A 25171-nucleotide genomic window follows, 5' to 3' on the forward strand; every position below is an offset into this window, starting at 1 on the left:
AAGTCAGATGTGTAACCGACTGAGCCACCCAGGAGCCCCTCAAACAATTTTTAAGCTAATTTGTTTTTTTTCCCCCGTAACATATGCTACTGTGCAAAATTTGGAAAATATAAACAACTTTAAATCTTCTATAACAGTAACCCCCTCCCCACCCCTGGAAATAAATAATGTCTGGTTTTTCCTAATTGTAATTATGTACTGTCTGTAACTTCTTTGCTTCCCATCAGTACACATGCAGCATCTGCACGGGGAAACAGATTGTCTGTAATGGACCTGCACGATGGTCCGTTTAGCACGTCTACTTCCATTTTCCTGTTCTATGTCAGTGAACACTAGTACATAAAAAATAAATCTGGGTGAGTCAGATTGTTTTCTTAGAGCAGGGGTAACTGCCAGATGGTTTTCCATTTTACCCTTCTACCAGGATCCGTTAAGAAGGGTTCCTCCCACCAGACCCTTGTCAGGGTGTGGTGATGGAACGTCTCGGCGGGTTGCCGGGCTGGGACAGAAGGGGTCCTGCCCCTCCAACCTTTGAGGGGGTCGCGGCGGGGCTTTCCCGGGGGGCTGGTTTCGTCCACAGCAGCTTCCCGTCTCCGGAAAGCGTGGGGCTCATGAGCCACCGTCCCAGGATCTTTGGTTCCGCAGCCCTCGGGCTTGAGCTCAAAGGTTACCAAAGGCCGCCTCCGCCCGGAGGTCCTTCGAATTCCAACCCCGATCCCGAGGGTTTGGGCCGCAGAGGGGAGGAGCCCACCCGCTCCCGGTCGGCGACTAGAAGCCACAGAGGGAACGGCGCGGGCAGAGCCCAGACCCGGAGCGGCGCTGGAGGCCCGGCCCTTGCAACTTCAATCTTTCCAGCGAGCCCCGGCGAAGACGCGGGCTTAGAGAGAGACGGGGGCGGGGGCGGGCCTGCTCCAGGCAGCAAGTCGGTGGTGACCCGGCTGACCCAAACCCCTTGCGATCCCCGAAGGCCTTCCCTGGGCAGTCACAGGGAGCCCGGCTGACCGCCGAGACGCTCGGCGGGCTAGAGAGGCCCGAACGCGTGCAGGGGAGCTGGGCGGTGCAGGGGCGGGCCGAAGCGTAGAGCGCACGCGCACGCGAGGCGCGCCGGGGTCTAAAGGACCCCGAACGCGCGCGGAAGACGAAGCCGGAACGGACAGGAGTATAGGGCGCGTGCGCAGCGGCGACGGCGTGCGCAGCGGCGACGGCGTCCGCAATGGCGCCCCCACAGCGGGTTCGGGTGCTGCGGTGCTGCCGCTGTCGCCTCTTCCAGGCGCACCAGGTGGGGCGGGCACCGGCCTCCCCCTCCTCCGGGCGCGGGGAGGGCGGGCAGGACTTGGCGGGGCCGCGGGGGGCCGGGCTTCGTTTGTGTGCCTTGCGGCCGCCAGGCGCGGGCGCCGTCTCCTGCGGTTGCTTGGGTCTCCCGGACGCCCGGACTCGTGACGGTGACTGGCCCTGAGGACTGGGTTTTGCTGTCCCGCCAGAACGTCGTTCCGAGCTTTTTTTTTTTTTTTTAAGTTTCCGGCGTGGTGGTTATAAGATGCGTCGAAACCGGGGGTAATGGTTTCTGCGGAGGCGGCCTCGTGGCTTCTTGCGGATAGTTGGGGAAAGCAGGTTGAGGATAGCCCCTCCCAGAGCGGCTGGCTCTTACTTTAACTACGAGAGGGATGACAGCTTTTGAGACTGAGACACGACTGGGCGTGCCGTGCCATCCAGCCCTTAGCTCCGTGGTGTCTCCCTCCCTGTGATGAGGGGCTGTTCCCCAGACGGTGAACAACCCTCGCGTGGAGCGTTTTAAACAGGATACTCGGTATTTCCAAAACGTACTGCTTCCTTGACTTTCAAGACGCGGGAGAGGGGATGTCACTTAACCTGTTTTCTCCTGGATTGCGTTTCATCTTCCTGCTTGCTGTCACCTAATACTGCCGTCCAGCATACCTACTTCTTGACAGTTCTCGCTTCCCCCTGGTTACCTGCTCGTCTGCCGTGTCCTGGAAAAGGATAACATCAAACTCACTCAAAATGAGTGTTTAAATGTCAGATGCTCAGTATGCACCTGTAAGCTTGCTAAGACCCCCAAGGGCTGCTGGGGGGCTCAGAAACTGTTTTTACTTACTTCACTTTTTTTGCACTGTGTTTTAGGAGTTGAGATTCAATGGAAATCGTTTCCATTTTTCAGTTATTACACATATGTAGTGCGCATTCTCACGGTCATTTTCAACTATGAGATTTGAAACTAAAGCGAGAAAAGAGTTAAGGGTAATTGCAGATGGGACCATTTCACACATCCCATTTAATTTCAACACCCTCTGGATTAGGATCATTCTGGTTTTACAGAGAGAAGAATACAGAAATCCAGAGAAGTCAAGGTGTCTAATAAATGGCAGATCTAGGGCTGGATGAGTGCAAAGATCTTGTTACCCCATACTGTCTCTGTCCAGACTCCACACCCCTAGAGCTAGCTACCTGTGTGTCCTTGCAGACCTTTTTTTTTTTCTTTTAAGTACATTTCTTACCTCCAGATGTACCCATAGAAAGCAGTATTTTTATGGTATTTGAAGATAGGTGCTAGAGAATCAGAAGTGCTGACTCGGCGGATATGCCCACAGAAATTTGTAGTAGGTGCTTTAGGTGCTGCTGTCCTCCTTAGACTCCTTTTGGGTACTTCCCCAAGAAGACTGATCATATTAGGATCATACTCATATTAATTTTGATAAATCAAAATTATTAAAAAAAACAGGCATCTTGATGTTAAGCATGCAGCTTCGTTCCATTTTTTAAAGCAACTTTGTGTCCCTTGATAACACTCTTTCTTGCTATTATAAATGGACTCTCCCATTACCTTTTCTAACTAGGTATTCGCTTATGTAAAGGCTCTATTAACTTTGTACTCAGCCCCACTCTATTAAATTGTCTTAACTGTTTTTAGTACTTTTTCATTTGATTTTCTTGAGTTTTCAGGTAGATAAATCATATCTGGGGCGCCTAGGTGGCTCAGTGGGTTAAGCCTCTGCCTTCAGCTCAGGTCATGATCTCAGGGTCCTGGGATCGAGTTCCGCCTCGGGCTCTCTGCTCAGCGGGGAGCCTGCTTCTCCCTCTCTCTCTGTCTCTCTGCCTACTTGTGATCTCTCCCTCTGTCAAATAAAGAAATAAAATATTTTTAAAAAATCATATCTATAATGATAATTTTTTTCCTCCTCTCCGGTTTTCATACCTCATTACTTTTTCTTTCCCAATTCCATTGGCAGAAAAATAACAGTTGAATAGTAATGGGGGTTTTGGGCTTGTTCTTGATTTTCATGGGAGTGCTGGTAGTGATTTTCCAGTTTTAGAGCTGAATGTAAGGTGTGTTTTCATGTTAAGAGAGAACCCATCTAGTTAAACTTTTCAAGAATTGAAATTAAAGGTTGTGGAAGTAGTAGAGATCTACTTGACTTTGTTTCATATGGACAGCCAGTTTTTCCAGCACCATTTATTAAATAGTCTGTTTTTCCCTCATTCCTAAAATGCCACCTTTGTAATATAGTAGCTTTTTTTTTTTTTACATATATGGTGATTTGTTTTTAGGCTTCTATTCTTCATTGATCTTTAAAAATCATTATGATTCAGCTCCACCTAAATAATCATCTAAGCCAAATTTCTGGAATTTCATTGTAGGAGAAAAAGGGTCTGAAGTGGACATGCAAAGCTTGTGGAGAGAAGCAGTCATTTTTGCGGGTGAGTCTTGAGAAACAGGGGTTCTAACAGCCATGCCAGAAAGAGGGTGGGACCCAGCCCTACAGAAGCATGTTACTGTGGAGCCCCAGGATTCCAGTATTGGGACCAAGTTCCCTAGATCTAGAACTTTTGCCCCGTGGGTTCCTGTTCCTTCAGGAAGTGAACTGGATGGAGCAGTGGCTGGAAAGTTCCCTTCATTGTTTATTCAGTTAGCAAGTGTTTACTGAGCACCCTCTGTGTGCAGGCACAGGAGAAATAAGGGAAGGCCAAACTTCGTCGTTCTTGCCCTCACAGATCTGCTCACGTGGAAGAGAATCTGATGCACACACACAGGTCATTTAAAACCAGACTGAGCAAATGCAAGGAGAAGGCAGGGCCTGTAAGGAGATGACCGGGCCATCAGACCCAGCCGGGTGGGATGTGTTGGTGGGTGCAGGCTCAGGAAGTGGAGGCCGGTAGGAGACACTCGAGAGTGTATGGACGGAAGGAAGCTCGGGGTAAAATCTCTCACTGAGGCCCACTTCAGCCCTTTTCAGGCAAGTTCCTGTTGCGCCACCTCATCTCTTCACTACCACCAACTGTCCTGCACCCTTTGCCTCACTGAGCCCCTCGCTCACCTTCTCTGGCCCTTGATGCCACCTCTCCAGCCTCAGCTTCTCGTTCTCCTCCTCCAACCGTCAGGCCTTTCCTTTCAGACCTTGAAACAGTCCAGCGCCGCACTCTCACAGCCTTTGTGCGCGTTGCTGGGGCTTCCCCCAGCTCTTCTCGTTTTCCTGGTTTAGATATTATGTCCGAGTGTGTTTACGTGAGTCTCGTTTATCTCCTGGAAGTTCAAGCTTCGCTGGGTTTGTTTACTGATACACCCTCTCACGTCGCACAGTGCCTGGCATGATAAGTGCTCACCCAGTAAATATTTGTTGAATCAGAAAATGACCAAGCCCACAGTGATTGGCATTTAGGCTGATTTTCGTTTTCATTGTTATGAACAGCTCTGCAGTGAAGCTTCCTACAAAGACCTCTTTCTTCACGAGACCAATTATTCCCTTAGGACAAATTCCTAGAAGTTAAATTGCTATTTCAAAGGATATCTTTTGACCAAGGTTCTTTTAGTTTCAAGTAGGAACAAAACAAAACAAAACAAAAAGAACACTTCAGAATGGCTTCAGCAAAATTAAAAAAAAAATGTACTGGCAAGGTGACGGGGTATCTTGGGGCTTGCAAGGGAGGAGTTTCTTCCCTGAGCCCTTGAAGGACCAGCCCCAGGAACTACAAAGCTGCAGACGACGCAGACATCATTTTTTCTTCCCCTTGTTTCCTTGCACCCAGATTCTCCCTGTATCGTCCTTCCCTGTTCCCTGCCTCCTCTCCTTCCTTTCCTCTCTCTCCCTAGATAGTTCACGGTGACATACTCCACCCACAGACCACAGACTGTCACTTCAAGCCAACTAGAGTGGCTGAGTCCCAATTAATAAACTGGGAGAAGCAATCTGATCGGCTCTGTTGACCCAGATGGCCACATCTGGTCAAGCCAACTGGGATGGTGGGAGTAGGGACGATCAGGTCATTGGTCAGCAGTATAGCTGCTGAGGCCCTCCCCAAAGACAAGGAGCGGGCTTGTGAGCTAGTGACTGCTGCTTGTTTTCCACGTCAGCATGTATTTCCAAATTCTGGAGGGGAGCTCCTCTCGCGCCTCCGTGCCTGTGCAGTTGAGCCTGGCTTTCTGTAGACTAGGCCACAGTGACACACAGACAACAAAACTGTGGTAGCATGACAGAGTTGTCTCTCTTGCTCAATCCTGGGAGGGACTGAGAGCAACAGCGTGGCCATTCTTGGTGCCACCATGCAGGGACCCAGGCCCCCTTTATCTCAAGGTCCTCTTACTCCCCGAGGCTTGTCTCCTGCTGCCTTAGGCCACCGAGGGCCAAGAGCAGGAAGGAGCTACACGGGAGGCTTTTAGGGGTCAGGCTTGGAAGTGGCTCCCATCCCTCTAGAAAGAACCTTGTCTCATGGCCACCCTTGACTGCAAGGAAGACTAGAAAACGTTGTCCAGTTTGTGCCCAGATGAGGGGAGAAGGATTTTAGCATTCGGCTGTGGTCCCTGCCATTTATGCCGGATGTCAAGTAACGTCTTGCAAAGCTTTTTCATTTCGTTCTTCAGTTCCTCTCTCCCCCTCTCACTTGAACTTGCCCCAGCTGGGCTTTTATTCTCCACAGTGCAGTAGAAGGGCTCCTGTCAAAGTCAGTGGTGCTCTCCATTTGCTAAAAACAGTAGTGAGTTCTCAGGCCTCCAGGGACTTGACCTGTTGGCAGCATCTGTCACAGTTTGTCATTTCCTCCCCCTCAAACACTGTGTTCACTTGGACTTCCAGTCATCCCACTCCTAGTTCTCCTGCTGTCTTTCTGGCTGGGTTTCAGTCCTCTTGGCTAGCTTTTTCTAAGCTAGCCAACTTCTAAATTTGAGAATTGCTCTGGCTCTCAGTTTGTTGGCCTCACTCCCTTCACACTCTGAGAGGAGGTCATCTGACAGTGCTGGGATGTCTGTCTCAGACCCCACGCCCAGCCCTGAACCTCCCATTAAGCGCTCTACTGGTTCTCGGATAGGCATCCAGAGACCCCTTTCCAAACAGAAGGTCTCGCCAGCCCCCACCCGCCTGCTCTCCCACAGTCCTCCCCCTCACATATGTGTTAGTTTGGGCTTAAAATCTGGAGGGTATCATTGACTCCTCTTTTTTTTTTTTTTTTTAAACACTCTTCGTCCAGTTCATCAGCGGATTTTGTCAGCTCTGCTTTGCGGATGCACCCAGCCTGACCACTTGCTACTCCAGTGGTTGGAGCCACACCACTGTTGGCGACACTCCTTGCCGCCTGCCCTATTGCTGCGCACGGCCTGCCCTCAGCACTGCAGCCTCAGGTCCCGCTAAAACGTGTGCAGGGCCAGGCCACTCTCCCCAGCCTTCCAGGTTAGAGCAAAATCCCTGGTCCTACAGACAGGGCCAAGTGTGCCTGGTACAAAATGAAAATGGAAGGCCCCTTGTTCAAAAGCAGGAAAAAAAGCCATGAAAGGTACTAAAATAGTAAGTTTTTCCTTTCTTTCCTTGTCTCTCTTGACTACTCATAATGTTTTTAATTTACTGTGGCATGTCTTCCTAAGTTATTTTAAATTATTAGCGTGAATTTTACCATTGGTATTGTGCAACACCAGTTTGGTTTTTTTTTAAGATTTTATTTATTTATTTGACAGATCACAAGTAGGCAGAGAGGCAGGGAGAGTGGGGGGAAGCAGGCTCCCTGCTGAGCAGAGAGCCCAACGCCGGGCTCAATCCCAGGACCCTGGGACCATGACCTGAGCTGAAGGCAGAGGCTTAACCCACGGAGCCACCCAGGCGCCCTGCAACCCCAGTTTAAAATGCGAAGAGCATTTAGCCGTGAGCCAAATAACATAAGAGTGTTTACTGTATATGCAGGATCATCCAGATTGTCCTCCTTGGATTTTGGATCTCATACATGCCTGTGTATTTCACTGTTCCCAAAACAGTGGAAATGCTTCACAAAATTAATTCAGCTTTTTTCTAGTGATATGCACACATTCTCCCCACACTCCCCCTCATCAGCTCCCTGATGTGTAAGGAAGGACTGAGAGGGAGAGGAACAAGGGTCTCCCTTTCTTGCCTTTTCCTTCAGTGTCCTCCTTTTCAGCATCAGTGATCAGTTGTCTAGGCAGGTAACCAGAATAAGAAAAGATATGACAGGGTTCTTTGGTCATTTGTGTATGTTTAGAACACCCTTGCCTTATATCTGCATCTGAAGCGGGTTCTTGTTCTGTGGAAAGCCTGGCTTCTCAGGCTGTGGGTGCCCCCCAGACTCAGGTGTAGACGGCAACCACTTAGCGTCTACACTCCGACTCTCCGTGAACACTCCCACATGTTTGTTGTGAGTCTACTGGAATCCTGTGCTCTGGGGTCATTGAGCATGCTGTATGCGAATGGTGCAGCAGAGAACCGTGGGCGTGCATAGCGTGTGTATCCCTGCTTACAGACGCGACCCATTGTCCCATGCAACACAAGTTCAAAGGTAAGATTATTAAGAATTTCAAATTTTAAAAAAATGTTTTCAAGATGGCAGCAACAAAACAGGTCTCATGCCCACAAAGCCAGCTTGGCCTGGGGCAGGGACTACACTCAAACCTCCCCTCCTGTCGTTTTCCCTCAGACCACTCAGCTCTAGCCATGTGGCTGCCTTATGGTTCCCCCAAAGTGCCAGGCACAGGGCCTTGCTCTCGTGTCCTTTTCATTGCTTATGCTAAAGCCTACCCCCAGGTGCCTACATGGCTCTGGCCCTCATATTTTCCTGTTGTGTGCTCAGATGTCAGCCTAGTGATCTGTTCCCTGAAAACCCATATAAAATTGTCTGCTCTGTCCCTACTCTACCCCTTTCATTGCCTTATTTTCCTGGGTAGTACTTATCATCTGATGGCCACATAGTTATATGCTTATTGTCTGTCTCCTCGCACTAGAATGTACACTCCACGATGACAGTGATTTTTGTCCACTCCTGTATTGTATTGTCCTTACCTGGTCCAGGGGCCTGGCACATAATAGGTATGCAATAAATGTTAAACAAATGATTGCTAAGTGGGGAAAAAAAGGTACTTCGTTGTATTTTGATTTATGTTCCTTTGATTATCAGTAAATAGTAAGTATCATGTTGTATATTTATTGGTGGTTCGTGTTACTTCTCTTCCAAATTTCTTGTTTACATTCAGTAACCATTTAGTGTGGGGTTTGGGGCTGAGTGTGTCCTTGATATGCAAGTTCTGAGTGCTTTAGAAGGACAGCCAGAGGGGTGCCTGGGTGGCTCAGTCGGTTAAGCGACTGCCTTCGGCTCAGGTCATGATCCCAGAGTCCTGGGATTGAGTCCCGCATTGGGCTCCCAGCTCCATGGGGAGTCTGCTTCTCCCTCTGACCTTCTCCCCTGTCATGCTCACTTGCTTGCTCTCTCTCTCTTCAAATAAATAAATAAAATCTTAAAAAAAAAAAAAAAAGGACAGCCAGATAGCCCAGAACTATTAGTTCCTGAGTTTAGTTTGTAAATAAACTACAAATAAATAAACTACAAACTTTAGTTAGTTTGTAAATAAATCACTCCAGAAACAGTGGTCAGTCATCAGGATTTCTGCATGTTGCTTCTGGGCCTTGCAAAGTACAGCTTTCCACTTCCTGAGGTACATCACTAATGGATCTGTTTCCCAGCGTTCCATCCACATTTCTTAAACTTACTATTTTTTTTGTTTTTCAGACTTATGGTGAGGGCTCCGGTGCTGACTGTAGATGCCATGTCCAAAAATTAAATCTGCTGCAGGGACAGATCTCAGAGATGGCATTCAGGTATAGTTGTTTGAGAAGGGCATGGTTATCTTGTCTTGGCCTGCATTCACCTTGAGTGGTTAGTGGAAGTAGAAGATGGAGAAATCCCTTAGATTTCCATGTGATGATTAGTTCCCCTGAAGGGTCTTCCCACTGAAAATAACTAAAAATGCTAACTGTAGTATTTTGAGTACCCTGATGAGATGGCAGGGAAGTAAACGAAATATCAGAAGTCAAAAACAAAGCAAAAGCCAAAGTCCAGAGAGTAAGTGCCTGAGCTGCTCTGGAGCTCCCATTTAGATGGCTAGGAAGGGTGTGGGGGACAAAGACAAGGACTATGGCCTGGTCAATGTGGGAGGGTCAGTAGGAGACCGCCACCTAGAGCTGAGTCCCCAGAATACTACACCCTCAGTGGATGAGCAAATGAACTAGAAACACACCCTCTCTGCAACGGGGAGCATGTTGGCCTTGGCATGGGGAAGGGAACTATCTCTCTAGGAATTTATAAACACAAGAAAGCGGTCACGTGGCTTTTCAGCCTTTTACATGCTCTGTGTGAAAAGCCTCAAGCTGAGAATTTATTTTTAAATCGTCCAAGGAAGCAAAGGCAAATGCAGCACCTTTGGAGCATACATCTTCAACCCAGGCCTGAAAGAATTTCTGCAGATAAAGTTCCAGGAAGCATATACTCAGAGTTAAAAAATCATTAAACACTCAAGGAGATACGTCATCATGAGCAAAAGAGAACAGAAACAACAGAAAAGTGAGACCCACAGAGACTTCAGACTACAGAATGTATATTTGATACCTTTAATGAGATAAAAGACAGGGTTGATAATATAAAAAGCAAAGGACTTCAGGCCACCTGCCTGGTTCAGTCAGTAGAGCATGCAACTCTTGATCTCAGGGTCATGAATTCAAGCCCCACACTGGGGATAGAGTGCAAAAAAAAAAGGAAGCAAAGGACTTTTAAAAATGCCCAAGTAGGTGACAAACAACCAAAAAGAGTTTATAGAAGTGAAAAGTATAATCGTTGAAATTAAAAATTCAGTGGACTGGTTTAGCATTAAATGTAGCTGAAGAGACAATCAGTGAAATGGAAGCAAAATGTGAAGAAAGTATTCACAATGCAACACAGAAATAAAAAGACGGAAAATGTGAGTTGAGAAACATGGAAGCTACAGGGAAGAGTTCCAGTGAGAGAGAATAAAGAAAGTGGGGCAGAGGCAATATTTGAAGAGAAAAGACTAGAGCATTTTCCAGATTCATAGTCTTACATTCTTAGATTTAGGAAACAATAAGTCTCAAACTGGATAACGTCATTATTTTATTTGCAAACAACATGGTTGTATATAAGGAAATCCTAATGAACTTACACAAATGCTACTAGAGCTAGTATTTTACCAAGATCACAACAATACAAATTTAACATACAGGAGTGCATGGGTGGGTCAGTCTTAAGCATTCGACTTCAGCTCAGGTCATGATCTCAGGGTCCTGGGATTGAGTCCTGCATAGGGCTCCATGCTCAGCAGGGAGTCTGCTTGTCTCTCCCCTGCTCCTTGCCTCTTCCCTAACTTGTGCAGTCTCTCTCTCTCTCTCCCCCTCATATAAATAAATAAAATCTAAAGAAGTAAATAGGTAGAATTAAACTATTTCTATATAAATGCTATGAGCAATTAGAAAAAAATTTTAAAGATTTTATTTATTTGACAGAGACACAGTGAGAGAGGGAACACAAGCAGGGGGAGTGGGAGAGGGAGAAGCAGCCTTCCTGCTGAGCAGAGAGTCCAGTGCAGGGCTCAATCCCAGGAACCTGGGATCATGACTTGAACCAAAGACTTAACCAACTGAGCCACCTAGGCACCCCGGAAAATTATTTTTTAAATCAAATACAATTTAGAACAGCATCAAAAAATTAGGTATGTAGGGATAAATATAACAAAATATATGCAAGATCTGTTCAGTAAAAACTACAAAACATTGCTGAGAGAAATTAAAGAAGAGCTAAATTAACGAAAAGATGTAACATGTTCATGGATTGGAAAACTCAATATCACGAAGGTTTCAGTTTACCTTAAATTGGTAGAGATACCCTAATCCAAGTCAAAATTCCAGTGGGCTTCTTTTTTTTTTTTTTTGCAAAAATTGACAAACTGATCCTATTATATAGAAATACAGTACCTTGGGGCACCTGGGTGGCTCAGCGGGTTAAGCCTCTGCCTTCGGCTCGGGTCGTGGTCTTAGGGTCCTGGGATCGAGCCCCACGTCGGGCTCTCTGCTCCGCGGGGAGCCTGCTTCCCTCTCTCTCTGCCTGCCTCTCTGCCTACTTGTGATCTCTCTCTCCCTGTCAAATAAATAAATAAAATCTTAAAAAAAAAAAAAAAGAAATATAGTACCTAGAATTACCAAGACAGAGCTGAGGACTTGTGCAGCCTGATTTCAAGATCTACTATAATGCTACAGTAATTGAGACAGTGCGCTATTGGTGAAAGGCTAGACATAGAGATAAATCAGAAGGTAAATGGATAAACAAATTACAGGTATGTTCCTGCAGTGGGATGCTACAATATTCAAAACAACAAGGGCAAATCTCAGAAACATTGCTAAGTGAGAGAAGCCAGACACAAAAGACTACATATTGTAGGGATCAGTGGTTTTCTGGGGGAGAGGAGAATTGCCTCTAAAGACACATATGAAAATTTCTGGGCGTGATGAAAATTTTCCATATGTTGTCCATTATATCTCCATTAAAAATTTTTTTCTCGATCTTAATTGGATAATAGTTTCAAAGATATAATTCATCAAAGCTCATCTAACTATACACTTAAATTTTAGTGTATGTCCTACCTTAAGTTAATTTTTAAGGTTAAAAAAAATCTGCCCTTAGACACAGGAGCATGATAAAATTACAGAACACAGAAGACAAAGGGAAGAGCTGAAAAGCAGCTGGAGAGAAGAGAGATTGCCTACAAAGGAACAGCAGAGGCCCAACTTCTCAGTGGTGACTTTAAAGCGAGAAGACGGACTGCTCCCTTCAGACTGTCCTTTGTTGGAGTTGAGTCCCTGAATCAGAAAGGTGAGCAGAGGTCTGGCTGGTAGCTGGTAGGACACGGCTCAAGTGAACGCCGGAGTATCAGCCCCGTGGCGGGGTAGGTGTTGCACGTGCATGCTCCCGTTGCCTCTTTATAATCGCTCTGTGGAGATCGTGGATGTCTGCGTACCAGTGAAGAAACTGAAGACCAGATGACCATACTCGGCCGCTCACTGGAGAGAGGTCCCATCTGATGGTGTGATGGAACCACCGTGTCCGACGTGGGGGGTGGGTGGTTTTGCTCCAGCCTCCAGCGCTGGCACAGTAAGTGTTCTCCTGGCCAGTCATGCCCCTCAGAGGCCAGGGAGGCCCTGGCCCCCCATTCTCCGTGTGTCGAGAGGGCCCTGCTGCCCCTGGGAGGCTGGCAGAAGTCACTGTGACACAGACACAGGGTCTCTCCTCACTCATAAGGGTAGAACTGCAGCGGACACCTCCTCTCCTTAGCTGACGGGAGGAACTGCTGTAAGGCTTCCACTGACGTTACTCTGTATCCCAGACCCTCAGCAAAGCACGGGCACACGTCATCTCTTTCATCCTCATAGTCACCCACGCCATCTTGTGTTTGTGGAGAGGGAACTGGGGTACACTGACGAACCCAAAGTCACACTGTCACAGTGACGGCCAGTCATTGGCAAAGCCAGGATGCAAACACGGGTCTGTCTAGGTGAAGAGTTGGCCCCTTCTGCCCGTGTCACCTTTCTTGTTGATGGACGGCTTGACCAGCCTAAATCGGAACAACAAATGGTCCCTCCTCGCAGGCCCTTCTGAACTGTTTGAGTATCACCAGATTACGTCAAAAAAACACACATAAGATCCTAAGATCCCTAGAGCAGTCCTTGATATCCGTTGTCAAGTATGCGCATCCTGGCATCCCTATCTCCTTGCCCTTCGTCTCTCGGGTCATTTCACTAAGGACACATGTATAATCTTTCACTGAGGTCTCTGGAAGAACCTGGAAATGTTGATGAAGAGGAAAATGCGGGGCCCAGGCAGGCTGAGCATGAGAGTGTGCAGGTAAGTATGTCCCAGAGGGAGTTCTCTTGTTGGTCTTTTGTGCAACAAATGCTGTCCGTAACACACACTGGCTTAAAGCTGCAGGGAACACAAAGTAAACCCATCCCTTTGGTGAGGCTGGAGACACCCATGTTTAGTGGTAATGACGGGACTCTGAAAAGGGCGTTGTCTTTGGCTGGGAGCTCTCTGAACTTTGCCTGAACTTCACCGCCTCTTGTTTCTCCCCTTGGCCCCGTTGCGCTCTGGGCACACCTCAGCTAGGGGAAAGATGCTGTTGCAGAGTTCCTGGCTTTCATGTTCCCTTTCTCCAGATAGAGCCTCCCCGCGGGGCTCCCATCCAGTTTTCTGCCCCAGTGCCCAGTAAAGTAGGTGCTCAGACCATGGTGGGTGGGTGGTGTGTGTCAGAGCTTGAGTGACTGAGGAGGTGACACCATGGGTACACCCAGGGTGCCGTGGGTACACAGAAAACTGTCCTGCCAGGGCCGGGGGCACGGGAACAGCTGTCGGAGGCTCCCCGCCCACTGGAGGACAGAGCCCGCCTCTGCTCACAGAATCGTGTTGGCAACATCCTCCCTCTGCTGGCTTTCCGTATTTTTATTATAAACGGGAGTGTTGCTCATACACCACTTTAACACAACAACTCTCACATGGTTAGCGCTCTGTTTCCGATTTTGTATGCTGAGGGACTCCATCTCACATCATCACGATTATGAGAAATCCTAATTTGCGCCCCGGAGTTTTCACACGTGTCGTTCCCTTGCTGTAGAGTCTGCAGTGATGCCCAGTATCTACAGAATAGAGTGGAGGTACTGATATTTACCCCATGATGACTGGGCACGTAGATTATTTCCAGATTTTCGCTGTGGTGAGTTTTCACTCTGATTTATGTCACTTGGATGAGCCTTTTTGTGCTTTTGCCTTCCTTTGGAACCACTGGGCCGGGGAGCATGGACATTTGGGAAGTTCCTTGATGAGTTGTGTCCAGCAGCTTTCCCACACTCTGTGCCAGTGCACAGCCCCCAGTGTGCTATAGGACATCCATCTCCCCATTATCACTGCCCCCTCCCCCACAAAATGCCTTTCCTGGTGCCAGGGCGGATATGGGTCCTGAGAATAAACTTGCTTCCCAATCCTGCAGGAAAAACCCCAGTCCTCAGAGAACCGCTGGCTGAAGTATCTGGAAAAAGACTCAAAAGGGCTGGGGATGGAAGGAGGTGTGTGTTTCGAGAGTGCACCCTCGTCCAGGACAGAGGAGCCAGAGCCAGAGCCTTCCTTCAACACAGGCCTGCCTAAAAAAAGGTGCTGAGCTTGTCACTGATCCAGCCATTGCCCTGTCCCCACAGTGCCTCACAGGGAGTGACAAGTGGCCTCTCGCGGTCAGCAGCGCGGAGCAGCCTGGCCGGAGGTGCCGTCACCACCAAGCCCTTCTTGGCCTTGCAGGGTCCCAAGTGCTGCCGTGTGGTGTTCAGGGTCGGGTAGGATGCCAGCATGGGCGCCTTTTATGGTGCTCACATCCTTGTGACACATAGTGCAGTGTGGCCAGGGTGGTTCGCGGTTCTGGGAGCTTGTAGCTTACAGCAGGGAAGACCTGACCTTTTGTAGGTCTATGCTCCTCTAGTTTCCCTGAGTCTTTGGAGACAGTACCTGGTCTAGAGCCAGGGTGGCCCCTACAGGGCAAGTGATATTGGGAGTTAGATTCCAGTTCAAAGTAAGAACTTTCTAGCAACTACAAGCTCTGGGGCAGAGAAGTGGGTTGCCTTGGGTGTCATCGGGCAGCCTGCTCTTGGCAGCCGAGCAGAAGTTGAGTGGCCACCTGGGTGGGAAGCTGTATGGGAGGACAGGCCCCTACCTGTGCTGGGATGACCCCAAGTATGGTGACAGGACTGGATTCTTCACAGTGCTTTCTCTCCACCAGGAAATGGAGCCAGAGCACAGTCCAGCCTCCACCCAGCCCTGATGTCCAGAACTTATGTGATTCTGAGCTTACCTTGGAACCCCAGAAGGTCAGTGATTGAGGACAGTGTTTCTCTTCTGGTCCCGGTAACCATGAAACACACATAGAATTGCTAACTACCTGAGTGTTTTGTCTGCTCTGACTTAAGCCATCCTCGTTCTCTGGCTTGACCATCTCCCTGCCATGCCCAGTCTCAGTGATGTGAGCTTCTGGGCACAAGGACAGCTTGTTGCCTTGGAATCAACCAAGTTTGAGCAGTAGGGCTTTTCTGAGTCAGGACCATTCTCTTCCCTTGATGTGCCAGGGCGGGTCTTTGACTGTCCAGCATAGGACCTGCCCCGGACTTCCGAAGAGCTGTTCTCAGCCTCGTCGTCACTCATCCAGGTGGTCCTTGCGCATCGAGACACTGTCCTCACCTAGGACCTGCTCTTTTGTTTGTTTTTTAATTTAACAGAGATCGCAAGTAGGCAGAGAGAGAGAGGAGAAAGCAGGCTCCCCGCTGAGCAGAGAGCCCAGTTCAGGGCTCGATCCCAGGACCTGGAGATCATGACCTGAGCTGAAGGCAGAGGCTTTAACCCACTGAGCCACCCAGGCGCCCCCCTGCCCCGGTCTTGTTTTTATTTTCATTTTTCAAGTATGGTTGACAGATGATGGTATATTACTTCCAGGGGCACAACACAGTGATCTGGCAGTTAGTACTTGAGTCCGTGCTCACCATGCCAGTCATCGTCCGTCAGCACACGTTGTTACAATATTACTGACTCTATGCCCTATGCTATATTTTTCATCTCCTTCCTTATTTTTCACCGGAAGTTTGTACTGCTCAGTACCCTTCATCTGTTTTGCCCATCCGTTCGTCCCCTTCGGCCACCACCGGTTCTCTGTACTTATGAGTTCTTCTTTATGCCTGAGTAATATTCCATTATGTAGGTACACACCACATCTTCTCTTTCCATTCACCCATCATTGGACACTTGGGCTGCGTCCCTATTTTGGCTGTTGTAAATAATGCTGCAGCAAACATAGGGGTGCATAGATCTTTTCAAACTAGTGTTATTGCTCTCATGGGTAATGAAATTACTGGATCATATGATTTTCTATTTTTAATTTTTGGAAGAAATTCCATACAGTTTTCCACAATGGCTGCACCAATATACATTTCCACCAACACTGCACAAGAGTTCCCTTTCTCCACATCTTCCCCAATACTTGTTATTTCTTGTCTTTTTGGTACTACCCATTCTGACCGGTGTGAGGATAATCTCGTGGTTCTGATTTGCAGTTCCCTGATGGTGAGTGATGTTGAGCATCTTTTCATGTGTCTGTTACCTATCTGTATCTCTTCTTTGGGAAAATGTCTATTCAGGTCCTCTGCCCATTTTTTAATTGGATTATTTGGGGTTTTGGTGTTTATAAGTTCTTTATATATTAAGGATGTTTTCAGGTACATTGTTTGTAAATATCTTCTTCCATTCAGTATGTTGTCTTTTCATTTTGTTAATGGCTTCCTTTACTATGCAAAACCTTTTTATTTTTATGTACTCCCAGTATTTTGTTTTTGCTTTTGTTTCCCTTGCCTGAGAAGACATAACCGTAAATACGTTGCTAAGGCCAATGTCCAGCAGCTTACTGGCTATGTTTTTTTTAGGAGTTTCATGGTTTCATTTCTCACATTTAGGTCTTTAATCCATTTTGAATTTATTTTCTCATATCGTGTAAGAAAGCAGTCCCGTTTTCTCACCACCTTTCATTGAAGAGACTGTCTTTGCCCCATTGTATATTCTTGCCTCTTTCATCCTTATTGGGCCATATAATTGTGGGTTTAATTCTGAACTTTCTGTTATGTTCCATTGATCTATGTGTCAGTTTTTTATGCCAGTACCATACTGTTTTGATTACGATACCTTTGTACTATATCTTGAAATCCGGGGTAGGTTTTTTTCTTTCTTAAGTTTGCTTTTGCTATTCAAGGTCTTTGGATTCCATACAAATTAAGGATTATCTGTTCTAGTTCTGTGAAAAATAGTATTGGTATTTTCTTGTGGATTGCACTGAATTTCATAGAATGCTTAGGGTAGTATGGACATTTTAACTGTATTGGCCCTTCCCATCCACGAGTATGGTTTATCTTTCCATTTGTTTGTGTCATCTGCAGTTTCTTTCATCAGCATCTTGGTTTTCAGAGTATAGACCTTTTACCTCCTTCGTTAAATTTATTCCTAAGTGTTTTTTTTTTAATTAATTTATTTATTTGAGAGAGGCAATAGCAAGAGAGAGCACGGGGTGGGTGGGGAGAGGGAAAAGCAGGCTCCCTGCCCAATGCAGGAATTGATCCCAGAATCCTGGGACCATGACCTGAGCCGAAGGCAGACGCTTAACCAAGTGAGCCAGGCCTCCCTTTTTGTTTTTTATTTTTGTTTTTTTTTTCTTTTTGCTATTTCGTTATTAGTGTATAGAAACACAACAGATTTCTGTATATTCATTTTGTAACTTCACTGAATTCATTTATCAGTTCTAGAAGTTTTTAGGTGGAGTCCTTAGGGTTCTCTGTGTAAAGTATCATGTCACCTGTAAATAGGGAATTTACTTCTTCCTTACCAATTCGGATGCCTTTTATTTCTTTTCCTTGTCTGACTGCTGTGATAGGACTTCTAGTACTGTGTTGGATAGAAGTAGTAAGAGTGGACATCCTTGTCTTGTTCCTGAGATCTTAGAGGAAACGCTTTAACTTTTGTGCCATTTGGTATGGTGTTAACTATGGGTTTGACTTCTGTGGCTGTTATTATGTTGAAGTATGTTTCCTCTAAACCCATTTTGTTGAGAGTTTTTTTTTTTTAATCCTGAGTAGATGCTGTATTTTGACAGATGCTTTTTATGCAACTGTTGGGTTTTTTTATGCAACTATATGGTTTTTATTGTTAGTCTTGTTGATGCGACGTGTCCCATTGATTTGCAAATATTGAACGACCCTGGTATAACTGGAATAAATCCTGCTTGATCATGCTGAATGATCCTTCTAACATATTGCTGAATTTGGGTTACTGAGATTTTGTTGACGATTTTTGCATCTATGTTCATCAGGGATTTTGGTCCATAATTTTCTTTTTACATAGTGCCTTTTCTGGTTTTGGTTTCAGGGTGATGCTGGTAGAAGGCTCATAAAATGAATTTAGAAATTTTCTTTTCTCTTCTATTTTTTGGAGTAGTGTAAAGAAAATAAGTATTAAGTCTTTAAGTGTTTGCTAGAATTTACCTGTGCAGCCTTCTGGTCCTGGACTTTGGTTTGTTGGGAATTTTTTTTATTACAAATTCTATTTCATCACTACTAATTGGCCTGTTCAAATTTTCTATTTCTTCCTGATTCATTTTTGAAAGATTTGTTTTTAGGAATTTATGTAATGCTTCTAGTCTGTCCAGCTTGTTGTCATATAATTTTTTAATGGTAGTCTCAGAGTCTTGTGTTTCTGTGATGATGGTTGCTACCTCTCCTCTTTCATTTCTTTTTTTTTTTTATTTTTTAAAGATTTTATTTAATTTGACAGACAGAGATCACAGGTAGGCAGAGAGGCAGGCAGAGAGAGAGGAAGGGAAGCAGGCTCGCTGAGGAGCAGAGAGCCGATATGGGACTCGATCCCAGGACCCTGGGATCATGACCTGAGCTGAAGGCAGAGGCTTTAATCCACTAGGCCACCCAGACACCCATCCTCTTTCATTTCTGATCTTATGTATTTGAGTTTACTTGATGAGTCTAGCTAAAGATGTACCAATTTTATCTTTCAGAGAACCAGCTCTTGGTTTCACTTGTCTTTCCTGTTGTTTTCTTAGTCTCTTTTTCCTTTATTGCTGCTCTGTTTTTGAGTCCTTCCTTCTACTAACTTTGGGCTTTGTTCTTTTTCTTTCTTGTTCTTTTAGGTGTAAGATTAGGTTATTTGAGATGTTTATCGTTCTCCTTTTTTAAAAGATTGTATTTATTTATGTATTTGAGAGAGACCATGGAGCAGGGGCAGATGGAGAGGGAGAAGCAGGCTCCTCACTGAGCAGAGAGCATGATGTGGGGCTCGATTCCAGGACCCTGGGATCATGACCTGAGCTGAAGGCAGATGCTTAGCTGACTGGGCCACCCAGGCATCCCCTGAGATTTTTATTGTTCTTGAGAGAGGCCTGTATTGCTATAAACTTCCATCTTAAAACTGATTTTCCTGGGGCACCTGGGTGGCTCAGTGGGTTAAAGCCTCTGCCTTCGGCTCAGGTCATGATCCCAGGGTTCTGGGATCGAGCCCCACATCGGGCTCTCTGCTCAGCAGGGAGCATGATTCCTCCTCTCTCTCTGCCTGCCTCTGCCTACTTGTGGTCTCTGTCTGTCAAATAAATAAATAAAATCTTTAAAAAAAAAAAAACTGATTTTCCTGCATCCCAAAGATTTTGGACCATTGTGTTTCATCTTCTTTTCTCTCCATGTATTTTTTTTTTCCTCTTTAATTTCATGGTTGAGCCACTGGTTGTTCAGTAACATGTTGTTAGCCTCCATATGTTTGTGTTTTTTCCCGTTCTTTTCTGGTCATTGATTTTAGATTCATAGAGTGTGGTTGAAAAAGATGTTTGATGTGATGTCAATCTTCTTAAATTTATTGAGACTTGTTTCGTAGCCTAACATGTGACCTCTCCTGGAGATAGTTCTGTGTATACTTGAAAAGAATACGTATTCTGCTTTTCTTAGATGGAATGTTCTGTATGTATCTGCTAAGTACATCTGTGTCTTTCAAAGCCACCATTTCCTTACTGATTTTCCATGTGCATAATCTGTCCATCGATGTAATAGAGGCGTTAAAGTCCCCTACAATTATTCTGTTACGGTCAACTTCTCCCCTTCGTCTGTTAATACTTACAGGTTTAGGTGTTCCTCTGATGGTGGGTGCACGGATACTTACAGCTATTACCTCTTTTTGTTGGGCTGATCCCTTTATCACTGTGTAATGCCCGCACAGTCCTTAAGTCTACTTTTTCTGATGAAGTATTGCTACCGCAGCTTTCTTTCCACTTCCATTTGCATGGTGTATCTTTTCCTGTCCCTTCACTTTCAGTCTGTCTTTAGGTCTGAAGTGACTCTTGTAGGCAGCACATAGATGGGTCTTGCCTTTTTATCCGTTCAGTCACCCCATACCTCTTGACTGGAGCACTGAGACAATTTAAGATAATCATTGATAGTATGTGTTTACTGCCATTTTGTTATTCCTGGTTGTTTTCATGGTTCTTCTATGTTCCTTTCCTTAGTGTTGTGCTTAGGTTCCTTTCTATTCTTTGTGCATCTGTCATGGCTTTTTTTTTTTTTTTTTCCGGGATTTTTATTTATTTATTTTACAGAGAGCGTGTGGCGGTGGGGGCGGGGGCAGAGGGAGAGAGAATCTCGAGCCAACTCCCTGCTGAGGGCGGTGGAGTCCAACACGGTGCTCTGTCCCACAACCCTGCCCTCACCACCTGAGCCGGAATCAAGAGCTGGACCCTTCACCTGAGTCACCCAGGCGCCCCAGTTTTTTGTAGTTTTTTTTAACTATCCTTAATTTTTTGATCTGTGATTACCGTTGGGTTCATACAGAACAAGAGCTGTACATCTGGCCGTCTGTATTAAGTTAATGGCTGCCTAAGTTCAAACACATTCTAAGAGCCATAAATTGTTATTTCCCCCTCCACATTTTATGTATATATTTTATATCTTTTTTGTGTGTGTGCCTTGACTACTATCTGTAGATATCATTGATTTTACTACTTTTGCATTTTAATCTCCATAGGGGCTTCATAAGTGATTAACCCACTACCTTTCCTAGATGTTTGCTTTCCCCTGTCAGATTTTTTCCCTTCATAATTTTCTTCCACTTACGGGCTTTTCTTTCTTGTTAAAGTTCCTTTAATATTTCTTGTAAAGGTTGATTTAGTGGTGATCCTTTGAATTTTGTCTGGGGAACTGTTTAGCACGTTTAAAATTCTGAATGACGGCCTTACCAGGTAGAATATTCCTGACTGTGGGTTTTTCCTTTCAGCACTTTGAGTGTGTCATGCCACTCTTTTCTGGTCTGCAGAGTTTCTGCTGAAAATCAGCATATAGCCTTATGGCATTTCCCTTGTATGTATGTTTGCTTTGCTCTGATTGCTTTTAAGATCTTCTCTTTGAGGGGTGCCTGGGTGGCTCAGTGGGTTAAACCTCTGCCTTCGGGCTCAGGTCATGATCTCGAAGTCCTGGGATCGAGCCCCACATCGGGCTCTCTGCTCAGCAGGGAGCCTGCTTCCCCCTCTCTCTGCCTGCCTCTCTGCCTACTTGTGATCTCTCTCTGTCAAATAAATGGGATCTTTAAAAAAAGAAAAAATCTTCCCTTTGATTTTGCCATCCTCATCATGTCCTGTGTGGGAATCCTGTTTGGGGCTTTCTGTGCTTCCTAGTCCAGGATATCTGTTTCCTTCCCCAGATTAGGGAGGATTTTAGCTATTGTTTCTTCAGATAAATTTTCTGCCGCGTCTCTCTTCTTCTTTTGAGACCCCTGCAATGTGAATGTTGTGAAGTTTGCTAATATCTTAGAGGTCCTCTCACCTGGTCTCATTTTTCATTATTTTTGCTGTTCAGCATGGTGCTTTCCATGACCCTGTCTTCCAGGTCGCTGATTCGGTCTTCCACATCCTCTAACCTGCCACCAATTCCCTCTGGTGTGTTTTTTATCATTTTTATCTCTTTGTTGACAGTCTCAGGGATTACCCACTTACCTCTCAAGTTCAGCAACCATTTCTTACCATTGTTTTGAACTGTTTATCCAGCATATTGCTTATTTCCATTTTGTTTAGCTCTTTTTCTGTGATTTTTGTCCCGTTCTTTCATTTGGGACATGGTCCTGTCTCCTCATTTTGTCTGATTCTGTTTGTTTCTGTAGATTAGGTAGGTCAGCTCTGTCTCCTGCTCTTGCAAATAGTGGCTTCGTGGAGAAGCGTTCCTGTGCTGCTCTGTAGTGCAGTCCCACAGGGTCGGCAGAACCATGCCGTGGTGCTAGGGGTGTCCCCTGTGAGCGGTGTGCCCGTTGTGTCTGAACTGTGGCCGCTATGGGCGTGCTTGCAGGCGGGGCTGGCCGCAGTGCCCTGCTTCCCTGCTGCAGCTACACGGGCACGGTCTGTTCCCAGCACCTTAGAGGCCCAGCTGCAGCCACCAGGGGTTCTCAGGAACAGGGCCTGAGTCAGCCCCACAATAGCGGTGGGGGCACTAGAGCGCCGGGCTCGCCCCCTTCATAGCTAGCCAGGAGGGCAGCCTGGCACACTGGTCCCTGCCCCCACCCCCAGGGCAGGAGCCGCTCTGCAGGCAGGGAGGTTGGGTGGAACAAGCCTGCAGGGCTGCTGGCGTGGAGCACCTGCCTGAAGCTGGCACGGGGATGGAGCCGGCTCCCGCAAGCACCCGCTCGTCCAGGCCGGGGGAGGGCAAGTGAAATGTGCCCCCCCCCCCGCCAGTACTGTTATTCTGGGGGAAACCTGTAGCTCCCTGGCCTGCCAGCACACATCCTAAAATTAGTCGTTAAACCTTCACATGCATACCAGGTGCTTTACCGACTGCTATTTCCGTGCGGTGTTGGGCTGGGCTCTTCAGCATGTTGGTTTTTTGGTTTTTTGGGTTTTTTTTTAAGATTTTATTTATTCATTTGACAGAGATCACAAGTAGGTAGAGAGGCAGGCAGAGAGAGAGGAAGGGAAGCAGGCTCCCCGCCAAGCAGAGAGCCCGATGCAAGACTCAATCCCAGGACCCTGAGATCATGACCTGAGCTGAAGGCAGAGGCTTAACCAACGGAGCCACCCAGGCGCCCCAGCATGTTGGCTTTTTAAGGGCAGGGACTTAGTGTCCTGTCACCCTCCAGCTCTGGGTGTGAGGCCCCAGATTTTCAAAGCCAGATGTGATGCAGGGACTGGTTTGCCCAGTGCAGGTCCCCAAGGCCAGGGATGCCCAGTGTGGGGTCTGACCCCATGTTCTCGGAGCTTGCGAGGCCCTTCCCGTCTGTGGCCAGTCACTCCAGGGGTTTGGTTCCTGACCACATGTCCAGCCCTCCTACCGTTTGTGATGTGACCTTGCTAAAGCCAGCCGTGGAAAGTCAGTCCTGCTGGCTTCACAGCATCTTCAGTTAGTTGCAATACGTGCAGTTGTTGCCTCGGTGTGTCTGTGGTAGGAGGTAAGCTCAGGGTCCTCCTGCCCTGCATCCCACGCTCCACACCACCCCGCCGTCCCCACACCGCGGCTCATTCTAGAGGCTTTCTGCCTGGCAGGCCAGACGCCACCGCACATTTAAGGCCGCAGAACGGAGGCTCAGTTCTCTTGTCTCACAGGAGCCACAGGCATGGAGGCCAAGGCTCTCTGCTGGGCATCGGTCTCTGCCATCCCCCAACAAGGCCAAGGCCAGCCTGCCCAGCTTCAACTGGTAGTGCAAAGGTCAGACTTTGATGTTGCTGTGTGGCCCTGAAGCTGAGTTGTAGAATAATGGCAGTTACTGATGGGCCAGGCCCAAGGTTAACATTCAACTGCATTCTCACAGGAAGGCTCACACGGGCACAGTTTGTTTTGAAGGGGAGGAACTCAGGCTGCGCCATAGTTGAGCAGAGTCCCGGCAGGTCAGGGGCACCGCATCGGAAACAGAGCACCATGAGCCTCTTCCACGCCGCCCTGGGGTCGTGATGCAGGCTCCTGCCTGTCCTCGTGAACCTTCCACGATAGGCAGTCAGGCCCTGGGGCTGCGGTTGCTGAGGTCCTCCTGGGGTCCTCTGCAGCCACTCCCACAGCTCCAAACCCTCCCCATGGTTCCGGAGACTTTCACATCTGCCTGGCACGGAGCAGACAGGACGGAAGCTCTTCCACCCTTTCTAGATGGTCTTGGGCACCTGATTCTAAGGCTTCCGTGGGAATAATCTCTTGAGGAAAGCCCGGTCATGGAATGTGGCAGAGGTGGCGAGGGCGTTCGTTTGCCCTGCTTTGCTAACCCATCAGATGAGAGCAGGTCCCCAGCCTGCCGGCCCGAGCGGGAAGAACAGGTGGAACAGAGTGTGAGGTGTGTGGGAGCCCCGAGGCGGAGAGAAGAAAGCAGCCGTGCAGGCGTGGGGATCCTCCCCTCCCCTCCCCTCCCTCGGTCTTGCCAGGCCACGGGCACTTGTTCGGAATAGAGCACATGGTTCTCTCCTGTCATTTCCATTGCAGGACGAAGCTGGCCTGGCCGGGAAGGTCAAAGAAGGCGGCAGCCACGAGGACAGGGGAACCGGGGAGCTTTCTGTTCCTCGGGTGGGTCCTCCACATCTGGCCCCACAGGTCAGAGCTACATCTTCCAAGTGGGAACGATTCCTTCTGCCACCTGGAAATGGCCCACGAGCAGACATGGAGCCCTCCCTGGCCCTACGGAGAGACCCCGAGCATGCTGAGGCAGCACTGGCTGAGCAGGGGACCCTATGGGTCCAGACCCCAAGGGAAGGGCACCCCAGCAGGCTGCTCGGTGCACCCAAACTTCCCTGGCCTGCACATACTTTCACGTCGGTGTCTCAGAGGCCCTGTGTAAAGCCCTCCGGACAACCACGGGACACTGGTCCTCTGGCAAAGGGCAGTCCCTTGGTCACAGGGGTACAGGAGCCCCCGCTTGTGCGACTATGTGACCTTTTTAAAACTGGTGAGGACTTTGAGGATGATCTGTGAAGTGACTTAAACAAGGTTACCCTCCCGGACACATGTTACATGGGACCTCTTGGCCACTGCCCCCCACCCCAAAAAATTAGCTTTTAAATAGGACGGGAGGGGGGCAGTACCTGGGAGACTCAGTTGGTAAAGCCTGTACCTTCAGCTCAGGTCATGATCTCAGGGTCCTGGGATCGAGTCCTGCATCTGGCTCCCTGCCAGAAGCCCATAGACATAGGGGGCTGTGGGGGGGCAGGGAGGGGAGAGTCTGCTTCTCCTTCTGCCCCACCCCTTGCTCATGCTTCCATCCCTCCCTCCCTCTCCCTCACACTTTCTCAAATAAAATCTTTAAAAAAAAAAAA

General features: G+C 47.5%; 1 protein-coding gene across 3 annotated transcripts; it reads left to right on the forward strand.

Annotated features, from left to right (window-relative positions):
• Window positions 1-1067: 1067 nt before the first annotated feature.
• On the forward strand, window positions 1068-25159 carry MRNIP (MRN complex interacting protein). Of its 3 annotated transcripts, none has more exons than XM_080803468.1 (8): window positions 1128-1279; window positions 3655-3714; window positions 6475-6777; window positions 9010-9098; window positions 13110-13185; window positions 14324-14484; window positions 15101-15188; window positions 24345-25159. In XM_080803468.1, exons 4-8 carry the CDS (start codon window positions 9088-9090, stop codon window positions 24828-24830), a joined length of 822 nt encoding a protein of 273 aa, XP_080659594.1. In that variant the 5' UTR covers window positions 1128-1279; window positions 3655-3714; window positions 6475-6777; window positions 9010-9087; the 3' UTR covers window positions 24831-25159. The 3 variants fall into 3 exon arrangements, with proteins under 3 accessions (XP_080659593.1, XP_080659594.1, XP_080659595.1); XM_080803469.1 differs by having other exon boundaries at window positions 1193-1279; window positions 6475-6788; XM_080803467.1 differs by lacking the exon at window positions 6475-6777 and having other exon boundaries at window positions 1068-1279.
• The last annotated feature ends 12 nt before the right edge of the window (window positions 25160-25171 follow it).

Source organism: Martes martes (genome assembly GCF_963455335.1).
Source record: "Martes martes genome assembly, chromosome: 5".
NCBI classification, from domain to species: Eukaryota; Metazoa; Chordata; class Mammalia; order Carnivora; family Mustelidae; genus Martes; species Martes martes.